Source organism: Excalfactoria chinensis, chromosome 8 (assembly GCF_039878825.1).
Source record: "Excalfactoria chinensis isolate bCotChi1 chromosome 8, bCotChi1.hap2, whole genome shotgun sequence".
Taxonomy (NCBI): Eukaryota; Metazoa; Chordata; class Aves; order Galliformes; family Phasianidae; genus Excalfactoria; species Excalfactoria chinensis.
Window position 1 is genome coordinate 18,987,986 of NC_092832.1, and position 15,049 is coordinate 19,003,034.

The 15,049-nt window shown below is 59.0% G+C and overlaps 1 protein-coding gene across 1 annotated transcript; it reads left to right on the forward strand.

The window, feature by feature from the left end:
- Window positions 1–8,679: 8,679 nt before the first annotated feature.
- KLF17 (KLF transcription factor 17) lies at window positions 8,680–11,953 on the forward strand. Its single transcript, XM_072343265.1, has 3 exons — window positions 8,680–8,846; window positions 9,073–10,036; window positions 10,664–11,953. The coding sequence occupies exons 1-3, from the start codon at window positions 8,754–8,756 to the stop codon at window positions 10,837–10,839; spliced, it is 1,233 nt and encodes a 410-aa protein (XP_072199366.1). The 5' UTR covers window positions 8,680–8,753; the 3' UTR covers window positions 10,840–11,953.
- Window positions 11,954–15,049: the final 3,096 nt, after the last annotated feature.

Below are 15,049 nucleotides of genomic sequence, written 5' to 3' on the forward strand. Positions count from 1 at the left end.
CCATCGCAGGCTGGACAGGAGGACATGACAGGATCGAGGGAGCACCCTGTTGGGGACATGTCCCATCATCACACCAATACCAGCTCAGCACCAGGCACTGCTCTGTGGACAAGAACGGCCACGAACAGGATCCCACTGTCCCACAGATGCTCATTTCCTTGGGGATGCACTGGTGGGAGCAGGAGGATGAAGAGACCTGTGGACAGGGTCAGTGAGGGCAGTGAGTAGCTACCACTGCTGGGGTGGGACCTGTGGCTGGGCCGCATCCCGCTGCACTTGCCCAGCACTTAGAAGCCACAGGGATTCCATCCCAAAAGGCTCCCCAGAACACAGAGAGCAGGCAGCATAGGGCACACAGTTCCTCCCCCCTGCTCCTTGCAAGTTGTGGGGTGCTGGATCCTTCTGGTATGAGTGCTTCAGGATTGCTGTGCCTACCTGCATGCTGCGTACACGTCAGCACCATAAACAGGCACTGGCACCATGGGGAAGGATGGAGCAGCAGCTGTGTTTGCTGTGAGAGGTGACTGGTGACCAGGAACCACAGGACAGCGCCCAGACGGCGCCAAGGCACAGCAGCCAGCACCCACGTGCCACCCATAGGTGCTCCCTTGCACATTGAGCTGGGTCACATTTGCAGGTGAGCATCAGATCATCCCATCCAGGTGGGGTCTGGTCTCCAGCCACTGTCTATGGCAAAGGTTATAGAGTGACCTAGCAAGGATATAGGGTCTGTAGGGCCACCAGCCCGCAGCATGAGAACCCAGCTTTGGATGTGGGCTTGGCTCAGCTCTGTGCTGCTCATGGGAATAGTGCAGTGTGATCAGGGACCGTGGGGCACTGTCCTACCCATGCCTGGAGAAAGTGCTCAGAGGGATGCAGGGATGGTGAGCAAGGAGAAAAGCACTTTCTCAAGAGGAGGAGATGCTGGCAGCTCCATGTGCATGCATCAGGGTTGCAGCAGCTGCAGACTGGCCATCCTGTCATGCCAACCACCCATCCAACCCAGACTGACATCCGTTAAGTGGCTGTCCCTGTCGGAATGTGGCACTAGGGCACTGGTCCTTTCCCTAGGGACACCTGGCAGAGGTGGTGAGGACAGTGCCGCTCCCTTGCACGAGGAATGCGGTCCAGTGCTGCCCCAGCCAGTTTCCTTTCGGATGTGGTTATTAGCCCTGGATGCTAATTGCAGTGTATGTGTGTGTATGCGCACCTGCCCTGCACCATGCCCAGGCGAGCATGGGTTGGAGTTAGGGGTCTGAGGGCATCCGTGGGGTGGGACCCTCACCTGAGGGATGCACGAGATGCTGGTGACAGCCGCCCGGGCACTGATGAAAGGTGGCCGAGGGGAGCTTTGCGGCTAAAAGGGCCAGGGAGCTTTGATGTGCAGAGGCCTCTGATTACATTAGCGAGTTTAGTGCCCGCTGCTCCCCCGGCCCCGCTATCAGGCGCAGACGAGCTGCTAAAGGGCCCAGCTCGCATTTTACATGCAAATGATCCTGCAATTGTGGACTCGGAGGGAAGAGAATCCCCAAATCAGCCTCGGTATAAGGAGACCTGGCCGCAGACCAAAAGGTTCCCGGGCGGCTGGAGCGGCCCCTTAATCTGCCCATTGATGCGCCAGCAGCCGCTGCGTTCCCGCAAATGAACCCATTTGTTTAAAGTGCCGATTCCCGGAGGTGACTCCTGCCATCCCCAGCGCTCTCCCCGGCCGGGCTGCCCCCACGTCCCCCATCCTGACGCTAATGTCCCCAGGGCAGGCGGCTTTGAAGTGCATCAGATTGCGCTGACGGGGAGGTGCATCCACAAAAGCCGCTCCCGGAGGATCTCAGGAAGAAATCGCCCTCCTAAGGCCGGAGAGTGATCTGACCCCCCGCTATCCCCCCATTCTCAGAGTACCCCCAAGTCCTCATGCCTGCTGTGACCCCCTTTGCACAGGAAGAGATAGTACAGATTCATTATGTCAAACCCAAATCTGAGCCACTGTAGGAGCAACCAGGCTCCCTAAATCCTGACAGCTAGGAGTGATGCCGGGGCTCTGCTGCCTTGGGAACCCCGTGCTACCCAGTGGCCCCACGTGTACCAGTCCCTAGCCCAGGATAGAAAAAGAGATGTGGAGCTGTGCATGGGGAGCAGAGGTGGGGACAGCGTGACCTTACCAGTCCAAAGCACCCAGATCTCCATGAGAACCCCTCTTCTCCACCTTCAGACTTGTCCGTGTCCCACTTCATGTGTGTCATGAGCTCAGTCAGACCTCATCCTTCTGACATCTCTGGAAGGGAAACTTGGAAAAAGCCCCGCAGGTTCACCCTACGTCGTAGGGAAGGCAGGAGGGGAATGGGAGACCTCTGTGTCCCCTGCGATCACTCACAGTCATGGCCACTTTCCAAAACAAGGAGGCACATGGGCAGGTGTGCAGCACACAGCCATGCTGTCCATCCCCACAAAATCACTTTGTTGTGCTTTGATGTTGGTGGAAAATTCCCTGTTTGGCTGGAAATCTGGGGAACCCAATGTCAGCTGCACTCGGTTAGGGACTAAAAGCTTATTTTGCTGGAAAGAATTTTCCTCTCCTGATCGGGGAGGTAACATCCGAACCTTATTTTCCTTTCCAAGCTGGGACACATGCCAGTGGCACTGAGAGGTCCCAGGGGCCTGGAGAAGCCATGGGATGCAGCAGCTATGCCAAGCCCCTCATTGGCACATGGGGGGGAATTGGGGAGACCAGAGCAGGGAAAAATAGATGGGACTGGAGGCAGTATTTGAGCTTGAAGCTGTTTGCCTGTAGCCTGAATGCATGTTGAGATCAGGGGATGGTGCTCCATAGCAAGATGCATCCCACAGGCAGCCCCAGGGCATGGTATCCTGGGGAGAAAGGAGGGTCCATGTCCTCCATAGTGCTCTCAGCTCCTTTGGAGTTACAGTCACACGAGGAGTGTTGCACACACATGGCTGTCCCCTTCAGAACGGGATGGGGAGGAGAACCCCCATATCCTGGCATTGACCCTGGTTGTGGGGTGACCCCTGGCCGTGGAGTTGTTGTCAGCTTTGGGACCCCACTGAAAGGATGGCGGTTCCCTGCTGCCTGCTTCCCGTGGGGTGTGAGGTTAAGGAAGGAGAAAGCGGGTGTTCCTCCACCTGGGCCACACACAGAGCGAGGAGGAGAGCTAAGAGTGTGAGCTGGGGGTGGGAAAGCACCGGCTTTCCCCTAACCCTCCCCCACATGGGCGGCCAGCTTACACTGAACTGCAAGTGCTGGCAAGTGGGTCTCCCTCAGAGGAAAGCCTTTCGAGAGCTTCTCCTGGAGGAACCCTGCCACCCTCCAGCCCCAGAGGAAGCTCTGGGATTGAAGGCTGAGATAAGGATCTCCTTCCATCTTTTTGGCTGTGATTGCTGCCCAGAGGTGCCAGTAACCAACGTGGGCAACATGGGACCTGACACAAATGTAGGTGAACTCCAGGGCTTCCTGGGGACTTTGTGTCAGGAAGCTTTGAAGACTGATGAGCACTTTGAGGCAGCCCCTCTCCATTCCTACGCGCAATGCTCAGAGCTTATCCAGAGCAAGGGGATCTCATGCTGCCCTTGCATAAGCTGTGGCTGGGATGCCTGCAGGTGAGCTGCACAGAAACCGTTCTTCTTCACCACCTTTTTGTCCAGATTTCTCTCTGCCCATCTTTGGACCACGAGCACTGGAGTCCCCTCCATCCCCTGTTCATACCAGCACCGTCAGCACAAGCAGGGCAGGGCAGCAGCAGGCTGTGTTTTGGGTGACTCACGCTGCGATGCATGACACGCGGCGTATGTCAGGGCTTTTGGCTCACTCTATCTCAGGGCTTTCCATTTGTGAGAGTTAGCTTCTTCGTGAAGCTTTCCTCTCTTCCAGGACTGGAGGGGATTCTCACACCCCATTGGCCAAGTGCTGGGGAAGGGGACAGGGACACTATAAGCGACTGCTGTCCCTATGCTGTTTGCCCCGTGTTCCGTGCCCGCCCCAGCACTGCTGCCTGCCCCGGCGTGGTTTTGCTGCTGCTGCGTTTGCTCGCAGGGTTATCTGCTCCGCAGCTCGTGTTGGTTTTGGCACGCAGCGCCGGGACCACACCTACTATTTAAATACCACAGCCAAAAGGCTCTGAGGGAGGAAAAAAAAAAATAAAAAGAAAGAAAACGAGTAGGGAATATTTGTTGCGGTTTGAAGATACACACACGCACACACAACACAAACACAGCAGCCCGGCACCAGATCACTGGCAGCCGAGGAAGGAAGGCTCGGGCTAAGATTGTCTTCAAAACCGCCCTGGTGGCAGAGCGTGCTGAAGGGAAATCCTTGGGGCCAGCAATAGCCGCTGCTGTGTGCAAAGCCAGAGCCTGAGCCGCGGTTGGGGAAACCAGGGCCAGGGAGCAGTGACAGCCCTTCTCGGGGGCCGGGGGGGGGGAAAGCAGGTGGGAGTCTCCCATTCCATGGGAGGATTCCCTCAGCGGGGTCCCATCCTAAAAGTGCCCACTGGGGTGACTGCATCACCTCCAGCCAGCCCTGGTGATGTCGCTGCAGAAGTACTTGGTACTGGCAGAGGGAAAAAACAGGCACTGAGCAGCCTAGGGGGGCTTGGAGACATGGAGGATGGGTACCTGATGGGAGGGGGCAGGAACCAGCCTGGCTTTGGGCCCAGAGGCAATGGGGACAGCCAGAACAAGATGACAGACAGCGGTACCACCTGCGCTCTCCCCTGCCCAGCACACCCTGCCAGGAGCAGGTGGATTACCGCCACGTTCCTTTCCCCGGGCTCCTTCCCGGAGAATTTTTCCCGATGATCTCATTGGATGCACATTTCTAAATTGTTTGCTTGATTGTTTCATCATCAGAGGTCAATTAAAGAGAAGGCGAGTTCCTGTCGCCTCGCTGCTAACCCCTTCGTTGCCAGAGCCCCAGAACAAAGGGAGGAATTGGGCTTGGGCTCAGGCAGCTTGTATTCCCATTTGGATATCTCCAACAAGAGAGCATTCCCATGGGCTGGGCTCAGCAGTGCATTACACGGGCTGGGACAAGGGAAAAAATCCATCCTTTTGTTGTGCATTGCAATGTTACATGGTAACAGGGGGCTCCTTCTACTCAGCACCGTGTCACTCCTCCCCACTGCCACTGATGTGCCCCATGCAGCACAGCCACACCTGTGTGGCACTGGGCTGAGAAACACTGTGTCCCTGTGTGGAGGAGGGTGGATGAGCACAGGGATGGGCCCTGGTACTTTCCCTGGTTTAATGTGTGTATGGGAAAGGGAGGTTGTACCCACCCACTGTGAGATGGAGTTAATTGGGGGCTGAATCCCTTATAACACCGACAAGAGATGAGGGATGGAGGCTGCTCATGGGAGAATGGCTGAGATTGGATTCTTTGAGGGATATTTCCAGCCTGTGGCATCACCCATGGGGGCTGTGGTGTGACTCGGGGCACCTCCCAGCATCTCCAAGTGCAATGCGCACCCAATGGGGGAAGAACCCCACAGTGCTCACCCCCGTGGCTCCACACTGGGCCCAGTGCTTTCAGCTTTCCTGTACCAGTGAAAGTTAAGCAGTGGAGGAAAAACGTTGCTGTGTGTTATAGAGGAAGAGAGGTAAAAAGGGCAGGAAATTTGCACCATGTCCATTTCCCCTTGGCCCCGGGCCGCTGCTCATTCCGGATTTGGGATTTGCGTAGGCAGAGTTAAAAATAACAGGGGTATATAAAGAAAGACTCAGAAGGCTGTGCTGGCCCCATAACAGCCCGGCCGGCAGCCCCAGCAGTGAGGGCACAGCCAGGGCTTGGGCAGAGATCAAAGTGGGATGCGGGATGCAGGATGTGGTCTGTGTTGAAGTGTATGGTGAGAGCATGGGACACCCAGCTCTACCTGCCCTGTGTGACATGGCAAAGTGCAGGGCAGGTGGCTGTGCCACTTCTTGGGGTGCCCTGGCATCTGGGAAGGCTCACGAGAGACAGAGACGTGTGTTCTAATCATCCAACATCACTCCTGAGTGCTCCCTCTGCAGTGCTGGGTATTCCCCAGAAGGGACCTGAGCCAGCAGCCCCATCCAAGGTGACCCACAGCAATGGTGTCGGGGTGCTGCTGCCCTCCGCAGCCCTCAGGCCCATCCGTGTGTCCCGGTGCTCTCCGGGCTCTGGGCAGGCAGGGCGGACACAGCAGCTCTCTCGGCCGGTGCAAACGAATCTGCCCTCTGTGCCCTGATAACATTGTGTTTGTTGCCGAGCGGGAAGAGCCTGCCAGTGCACGATAAGAGCAGATGACTTTATTCTGGACCTGCTCCGGATTGAATTATGCTTTAATTTCATTTTCAGTTCCTCTTTTCTTTCCAGGAGGGGAAGGGGACTTGGTGGGGATGGAGGGAGGTCTGGGGTCTCCTGGACCCTTCCCCGCATGGGCCAGCTCCAGGCAGAGGGAGTGACACCTCACTTCCTGACCCCAGGTGTCCCTCCAGCCTGTGGTGCATCCCCACCGCACCATCCTGCAGGACGCCCCTGGAGCTCCAGCTGTGTCACCCACTGCAGCTGAAGCTCTCTGGGCTGTGGTGATATGGCCAATGCTACGGGGAGTCTGAAGTTCCCCAGAGGAGAGGGGACATGGGGAACCAATGCCACCCGTGGAAGCACACACCCCAGCACCTACAAACATACATGATAACCATTAACCCTTTCCACTTGGGCAGCCGCTGTGGCTCACAGCCCTTCCCTCCCACTGTTTGCTCTCCCGCTGTGCTGCTGTTTGATCTTGTCTGATGCCATCTACTTTACAGTCTGCTGCAGCGGCGCGGGAGATAATTCATGTTTCCTAAATGGGCTTCTGTCAACAGAGGGCTGCATGCGTGCTGTCTGCCTCCGGCTGAGCCCATTCACATCCATCGGGGCTCCCAGTGCACCGAGCTCTGCTGTGCTACCCGCACAGTGCTGGGCACGGTGCTGCCCTTCCATGCTGCCCCTCTCTAAGGCAAACATAAGGAGCTCCCCACATCTGCAAGAAACATTGACCATAAGAAAGACTCTGGTCTACTGGTGATGCGTCTCCTGGAAGAACCTGTGAAAAGTGCCTGGAAAAGGGGAAAGCCAAGCGGGATGAGCACTTATCTCCTGTGGCATCTGCTCTCACTTATCTATAAAAGTTTTGGGCAGGAACTGCCACGCTATTAATTATTATTTGGACAAGAAACAAATAATGGGATTAGCCCGTGACTTCAGCAAGGCACTCCGGGGGCCAGACCAGCGGGGTGCCCACACACCTGGAGCCTTTCCCCATTCAGAGGTGGCTTTTTCAGGGGAAGGACGTGGCAGCTCTATGCTCCAACCCATCGGGTGGCACTGCCACAGCCACTGTTGGCGGGTGTGCAGCGCTGGGCAGAGCCCCAGCATGTGCTCTGGAAACGAGGGCAGGGATTCTTGGTAAAAGGGGAAGATCTGAATCGTTGTTGTTCCACGGGATTACCGAAATAATTTATTGCAACGCTCCACCCTTATAATTAAAGCACGGTGATGAAAGCAACTGGTAGGGTGGCTTTGGATCCAGCAGCGGCGGTGCGTGTGTGTGTGTGTGTGTGTGTGTGTGTGTGTGCACACCTCGGGTGTTTATGTGTGTTTTTTTTCAAATTGACTCCTCGCTTCTGAGCAGCGACGGCAGCAGCCCGAGTTCTTAGAAAGGTATCTGGAGATGGAAAGCCCCAGAAAGCAGGGAGACAAGCTGGGAGAGATAAGGGCTATGGCTCCTTGACAAGCGCAACAGAAACCGGGCCATTCCTGGTACTGCCTGGAGGGAAGCCAAGCGGAGTGCTCTCGCAGTGGGATACACACCACGGCTCAGAGTCCCTGGGTGGCTGCCCAGAGCCCCGCATCCCTGTGCCACATCCCCGCTTGGTGGCACAGAGAGGGGCAACCCTGCAAGTGGGGATGTGGCAGCCTGCTCGCTGCTGCAGGGAGGTCTCGTGGGGATGGCACTCTGCGGGGCGAGCAGGGTGGCACGGCAGACTTACACCCTCTGCGGTGGGGCAGCTGGAGGCTTTGCCGTGGTGCTGGTCCCCAGGAGGGCAGGCAAACGGCCAGCGGGGCTGTGGGGTGCGATGAGGAGCTGGCAAGCAGGCTGCCAGCCCCTGGTGCGGTTATCTCTGCTCACACACGCACCCTGCGCTCGGACTGATGGCAGCTGTACGCTCCGTGCTGCTGATTGCACCGCGCAGGGGACGCAGCCTGATATTCACCGTTAAAAGAGGTGAGAGGTGTGGGGGCACCGGCTTGCAGCACACCTCCGTGCTGGCCCTGCTCTCTCCCACTCGTGTACGCGGACTCCAGTGTAGGTCAGGCAGCGTCGTGCCCCCCTGTGCCGCGCGTCCCGGCTCTGTGACCCAAGCTGGCACCCTCTCCACTCGCACCGTGGGGTCGGGCACGGGCAGGCCCAGCCGTGCCGTGACACTGACGGTGCTGTAGAGCTGGGGACCCCGCACCCCGGGTGGGGGCTCATCTGCCGCCCCCCGCCTGGACCCGTCGAGGCAGCTCCAAGGAGGCGGGCGTGGCCTGAGAGCTAGGGGCGGGGCTTAATCACATCAGTACCCAATAGAAAGCGGCGGCGGCGAATATCAATGTGAGCTGGCCAATAGGAACTCAGCCATGCTGTTAACAGCTTAGGGGCGCGGCGCGGCGCAGAGCAGCGCTGCCGCCGCCGCGGGGAGCGGAGCGGAGCCGGGCCCCGCGCTCCCCCCAGCCCCGTGCCCGGTCCCGGCCCGCCATGGCGGCGGCCGTGGACGAGAGCGCGCTGCCCTCGATCTCCACCTTCACCAACCTGCTGCCGCTGGAGGAGCGGCCCGCCGACATGCTGCACGTAAGCAGCGGGCGCTGGGGACGGAGCCCCGAGGGAGGGGGGTGTTGGGATCGGGGGTGCTGGGTCCGGTGCTCGGTCCCCCCGCCGTCGGAGGGCGCCGCTGGAGATGCGCAGGAACGGTGCGGAGCCGTCGGGTGGGCAGGGAGAGCCGCCGACCCGGGCAAGGGGGTACGGGTGGGGGGAGCCGTGCCCCGCTGTCCCGTTCCTGACGCCGCTGTTCCCGCAGAGGATGCTGCAACAGGACGGCCCCGCCGCTGCCGTGAAGCGGGAGGAGGACGACTTGGGCAAATTCGTGGATTTGGACTTCATCCTGGCGCACACCAGCAGCGGCGGGCAGGGACCGCCCGGCCCCAATTACCCTCTGCCTGAGACCCCCGAGAGCTGCGGCACCACGTACGATAGCGACGGCTCCTATCCCACGCCGGGCAAATTCCCGGCGCCGTATCCCGACGGCCAGAGCCACAGCTACGTGGCCGAGCTTCTCACCCCGGACCTGCCCGCGCACTGTGACCTGCAGCGCAGGGAGTACACGGAGCTGCGGGTGCCCGGCGGTCCCCACCACCCGCACCACCACCACCCGGCCCTGCACCCGGCCCTGTCCCGCCCGCTGCCCCTGGACCCGACGCAGCCTTTCGGGCCTCGCATCAAGAAGGAGCAGCCGGAGGAGCGCGCCTGCATGCTGGGGTTGCCTGGCGGCGAGTACCTGGGACCGGGAGGTGGTGAACACAAGCCCCCCCGCATGGCGCCGGGCCCGGTGTCGGGGCCGCCGCTGCCGTACCCTGGTTTCGCCCACGGCCGCTTGGGGCCCCCCGAGGAGCCGCTGCCCAGTGCCGACCCGCACCTGCTGGCCGACCTGCCGCCCCACTACGCCGTGGCCCCGCATCGCTACGCGCCCCACTTCGCCCCCCAGCCGGCCCCTCAGTTTCATGGACACTTCAGTGTTTTCAGGGAGCCCCTAAAGGGGCCGGGGCCGGGTCCGGCGGGGCTGCCCGGGCTGCTGGTCACGCCGCCTAACTCCCCGGTGCTGGAGTATTTCCCGGCCGGGGCCCCCCCCGAGGACTGCAAGCCCAAACGCGGCCGGCGCTCGTGGGCGCGCAAGCGGACGGCTACGCACAACTGTGAATACCCGGGCTGCGGCAAGACGTACACCAAGAGCTCCCACCTCAAGGCGCACATGCGGACGCACACGGGTAAGGAAGCCCCGAGGGGGCCGGTGAGGGTCGGGACTCACGGGGTTATTCGCTCGGTCCCACCGGTGAGGTCGGATAAGGGCGCATGGAGGGGATGCAGTAACAGCCCCAACGGTGGAGAATGTGGAGGGTCCACGCGGTGGGGCCGGGCTGGGGTGGGCTGTGAGAGACGGGGGGGGCTGCATGTGGGGCTGGGTGTGCTGAAGACCCCGACATGCGGCACATAGTTGCCTGGATGGACACATCTCACAACTGGGCTGGGGATGAAGGGAGTGGAGTCCCCGTGGTGGGAGTGCTTTGGTGTAGCCCCGTAGCAGAGCTGGGCACGTGGTGAGTGAGGTTCCTAGCAGGGACGGGTGAAGGGGCAGCAGCACGTGGAGGGGTTCTTGCGGTGGGGCAGAGGTGGGCCTCGTGCTGGGGGAAGCGGGGAAGCGATGCACTTGGGGGAGGACAGGAAGATCGGGGTGAAAGGAAAGGTGGGTCAGGCAGTGGCACGCAGTCGATCTCCTCTCTATGAAGGAGCATAGGAGTGGTGGGCAGGGACCTCCTCCATATACCAGGAGGGCTGGGAAGGGAAGGTGAAGGCACGCGGAGTGCTGCGCCCACTGACAGCCCCTCTCCCCGCAGGTGAGAAGCCCTACCACTGCACCTGGGAAGGCTGCGGCTGGAAGTTCGCCCGCTCCGATGAGCTGACCCGCCACTACCGCAAGCACACGGGGCACCGGCCCTTCCAGTGCCACCTCTGCGAGCGGGCCTTCTCCCGCTCCGACCACCTGGCCCTGCACATGAAGCGGCACATGTGAGCGGGGGGCTGCAGGCGCGCTCGGCAGCCCCTCCTCCGAGCGACTCCCTGGAGCAGCTCCTGCTGTAAATAGCGCTGGGGGAGCAGCCCGGCCCTTCTCGCTTGTAGCTGATAACTATTTTCTTCTCCTGCCTCTGCTGTGAGAGCGGAGCTCGGCTGCGTGCTGGGGGAAGGATGGGCTGCTGTGGGGTGGAGGTGAGGAGCAGGGCTATGAGAATTCCCTCGGCCCGCTCCTGTTGCTGGAGGGCTGGTGCAGCAGGGATCTGTCCCCAGAGCTCCTCGCTTGTATTTGGCATTGGCTTCAAAACCTTCTCCCTGATCCTGATACCCTGCAGCTCTGGGGATGGTGGTGGCTGATTTCGGCCAAGCTCTTCCTGGAGATCCTTGTTCCACAACTCTGGGTTCTGCTCTTCTCGGTTGTGGCTGTCAGAACAAACCTCCTGGCCCAAAATCCTGGGGGAGTGTGGGGTAAGAGTGGGACTTAATCACGGGTATAAGTGTCAGCAGGGGGGTCGGCAGCGCAGCATTGCATCACACAAGGAGCCGGGTGCCCCCAGAACCAGCCTGGGACCCCCTGGGCTGTCCGATCCTATGTGCACAGTTGTCCGCCTGGGAGCCCGAATGGTTCTCACCAATGGTCTGCTTTAGTTTCTATTCTTCCCCTCAGGATGACACCAGGTACTGCTGCGGCTGCCTTCCCCATGCTGCTTATGGAAATCTTAGTGTGTACAGGACAGTGAGTCCAGCTCTGAACGCCCAGGTCTCTGCTATACTTGAAACTTTCTTAGAGTGGGGGGGGGGGGAGGGGAAAAAGAAAGAAAACTCATAAAGAAAATGAATCTTTTTATGTGCAGCTTCTGCAAAGCAAGATGTAAATTAAACAAAGCAGTAATATATAATGTTTCTGTTTTTTAATATATATTTTTTTCTTCCAGCTGGGAACACAGATGAGTCTCAGCTTTGGGAAGTGCACTGTTCCTGTCTGTGTATATTGTTAATTAACATTTCTCTGCTTGGGCACGTTAGGTCTCTCGCACTCTGAAATGTTACTTTTCTTTATATGCAAACTGTTGAAATATTGTGATCTGCTGTATAATAAATAAACAAGACGTAAACATGAAAGAAGCCAGGAGAGTTTACTTTAAAGCTGTCTTCTGAGAGGAGTGGGTGAGGCCGGGCTGCTTGTCAGTAAATATTTACATCGATGTTCATTTCTGCTTAAGTTAGCTGCGGAGGATCGATGGGGAACGCCCAACCCTCGGCATCCGAGCGGCATCTCCTGTGCAACAGCTCTTGAGTCACCCCACTTCCCCGTGCCTCAGTTTCCCTAATCTGCAGATGGGGCAATTGCTGCTCAGGGATGGTGTGACCGGTCCTGCGGTGAGTCACAGCTGAGGGGAACGGCAGCTTAAACCCTCCTGGCAGCCTTGTCAGCCCTATTGCCTTCCCTGAGCGCTCCGTCCCGCTGTCCCCTGCAGCAGGAGCGTGGCACTGGCTGTGTGCTCACCCCGGGAGCTGCGTGTGGCCGCCTGTCCCCGTGTGCTGTTGGGTTCAGGTGCTGAGGTTTCCCCTGCGTTAATGGGGTGACTCAGCAGCAGAATGCTGGCAGGTCCTGAGCTCAGCAAGCAGGTCTGGCTCCATCCCTCCCTCCCACGGCTGATTACCCGTGATGCATGCAGCCCTCCAAAAGCTGGGGCTTGTCCAGGCCTGATGTTGTACTGGGAGCACATGATGCCTGGCCCCCAGCATCGCCCTGCCTGTGGTGATGACTTCTCCTGGGGCTCTTGTCCCGCAGGTGGAAATCAGATGGAGTTGTGCCCTGAGCAGAACTGGGCTGAGCCTGCTCCTTCCCATTTCCTGCTGTGGTGAGCTCAGCTGGAGGAAAGTTGGGAATGGCAGAGCAGGGAATGGCTGTCCTGGGGCCAGTACCCAGCCTACAGCCCTTGGTTCTGCCCTGGGCAGGAGGCTGGCAGCCAGCTTGGGACTTTGTGTTCTGCCTGCGCACATGGGACTCCATCAGCAGGTGTTACCAACCCACTGAGTTGTCACTTGTCCTTTCTGCAGCTGCCTCCGCACTTGGCTTGCCCCAGTTTCGGAGGGGTGTGTTTGTGGGGTGACCGCACTGGGGCACGGCAGCTATGATGGGCTCCTGGGACGCTTCAATTCTGGGACCCTATACCCAAAGACAAGGGTATGACACCAGCAGGATGGCTCCAGCAAAGTTCTGGGACTGCTGCCTCTTCCCCTTTGCTCGTTCAAAATGTCACATGGAGGGAGAGGGAAAGGTGTGGGCTGTTTGAATTAGCGATGAGTCAGGCTGGCAAAGCCAGATGGGGAGAGAGTGCGTGCCTCTGTGTTTGTGTGCGTATAAGTAATCTCTGGCTTTGTGTTTTTATTATGATTATTATTTTTATTTCCAGGGGAACGATGAATTTCTCCAACCATCCTGTCCCACTGGAAAGGCTGGCTCTGCTATCCTCTCCTCGAGCATCTCGGGAGCCGCGGTGACGGTCCGCGGCTGTTTTGAGGCTGGGCTGTGAGATCAGAGCACAAACCAGTTCTTCTTCACCTTTCATCATCGGGGCGGGAGCAGGGCCTCGCTCTGTGTGTGCTGCTTGGCATTGAGCTGAGGGCAGAGGGTTCCATCCCAGGCAGAGCTACCCCAGGCATGGCCAGGATCCCTACCAGGGCCAGGAGTGGCTGTAGTGAAAATGGCAATTGCCCCTAATTTGTTGCTAATAAGAGTCAACCTCTCCCCATGGCCTCGGTCAAGGTGTGCTGATTGCTGGAGAAGCGTGCCCGGTCCCTGCCCAGGTAAACTTGCCCTGCAGAGCTGTGAGAGCAGTGAGAAAACAACATCAGAAGCACTGGGAAACACTCCATGCCAGATGAGCTCTAGGAAAGAGAACAGCCCTTGCCAAAGGCCAGCCAGAAAATGCTTTGCTGTGGCCTGGTAGGGCACACAGGGACCCGAAATGCTCCAGCAAAGCAGGTGGGACCCCTCCAGATCTCATGGTGTGGACCCACAGTCTTGGAGTGCAGCTGAGGCAGCAGGGAGGGAAGCAGCAAGGCGTGGAACAACAGGTCCCAGCAGCGAGGTGAGTCACAGCAGCAGCGGGGCTGGCTCCATGCAGGCACCTGCCAGCAGGACTGGGGCCCTGGGGGAGACAGGGTTGGAGCTGGGGGCTCTTTCATGGTGAGAGTGGTGGGTTTGGAGATGGCAGGAAATAGAGCTAGGCTGTGGATACTGGGGGTGGAATGCTACTCGGGTGCTCTGGGATTGGGGTCTTGGGGGGCAGCAAGGTGGTGTCGGATCTTGCCTCCCTGGGAATGTGAACATCGTGATTCCACTGAGGGATGTACTCAGGGCTGGCGTCTGACCCACACTGTAGGGTGCTGGGCTGTGTCCTGTCCAGAGCACAAGGGAAAATCCATCGGCCAGCCCCCGCATCCCCACTGCTTGGCCATGGGGTGGGCCAGGCGCCGTGATAGCGGGGCTGTGGCTGTCACCGCACCCTTAGGAAACATTTGGCTTCAGGCACCTGAATCCATGGGGAAGCGATAATTCCCCAGCTCGCTCACCATGCCTGGACCCACACCTGGCGCTATCGTGTCTTAGTCACACACCGAGAGTTTTTCCACTGCTGGGCCCCAGATAACCTCCTCCCGCCCCATGGCCGCAGTGTTTGCACTTGTCCTCCTCCGCAGGTGCCAGCCTGGGGGACACGCACACCTCGAGCCCCAGGTCGGGGACACTCACACCTATGGCATGGGGCCGCCATGGCCGTGCCTCGTGGCCATCTGTGGGCAGAGCATCCTGCCCTGGGACCAGACATACTCAGTTGACTGACATCTCTAGCTGTGCCCTTTGAAAGCTCCTGGATGAAGTATTGCTCCTCAGAAACCACAGAAACCCCCCTGCTCAGAAAAGGAGGTGCTAAAATCATGTCTCAAGGGCACCAAATGGCCACCTGCCTCTGGGCACATCAGAATTTGTTGTGTTTTCTAGCAGCGCTGTTGTACAGCTTCATGAACAAAGCGTGGACGACCTGCGAGCGAGGTGCTAAAAGTGAGGCGCTCCTTTTGTGGTGGTAGAGCTTTTCCTGGTGAGGAGCTCCCCGAGGCTGCACTGCCAGGTTCTTCGGGGAGAACAGGGGGGAGGCAGAGTGCTGGGGAAGCCTTGTTTCCCTCTTTCATAGGGGAACAGTGCA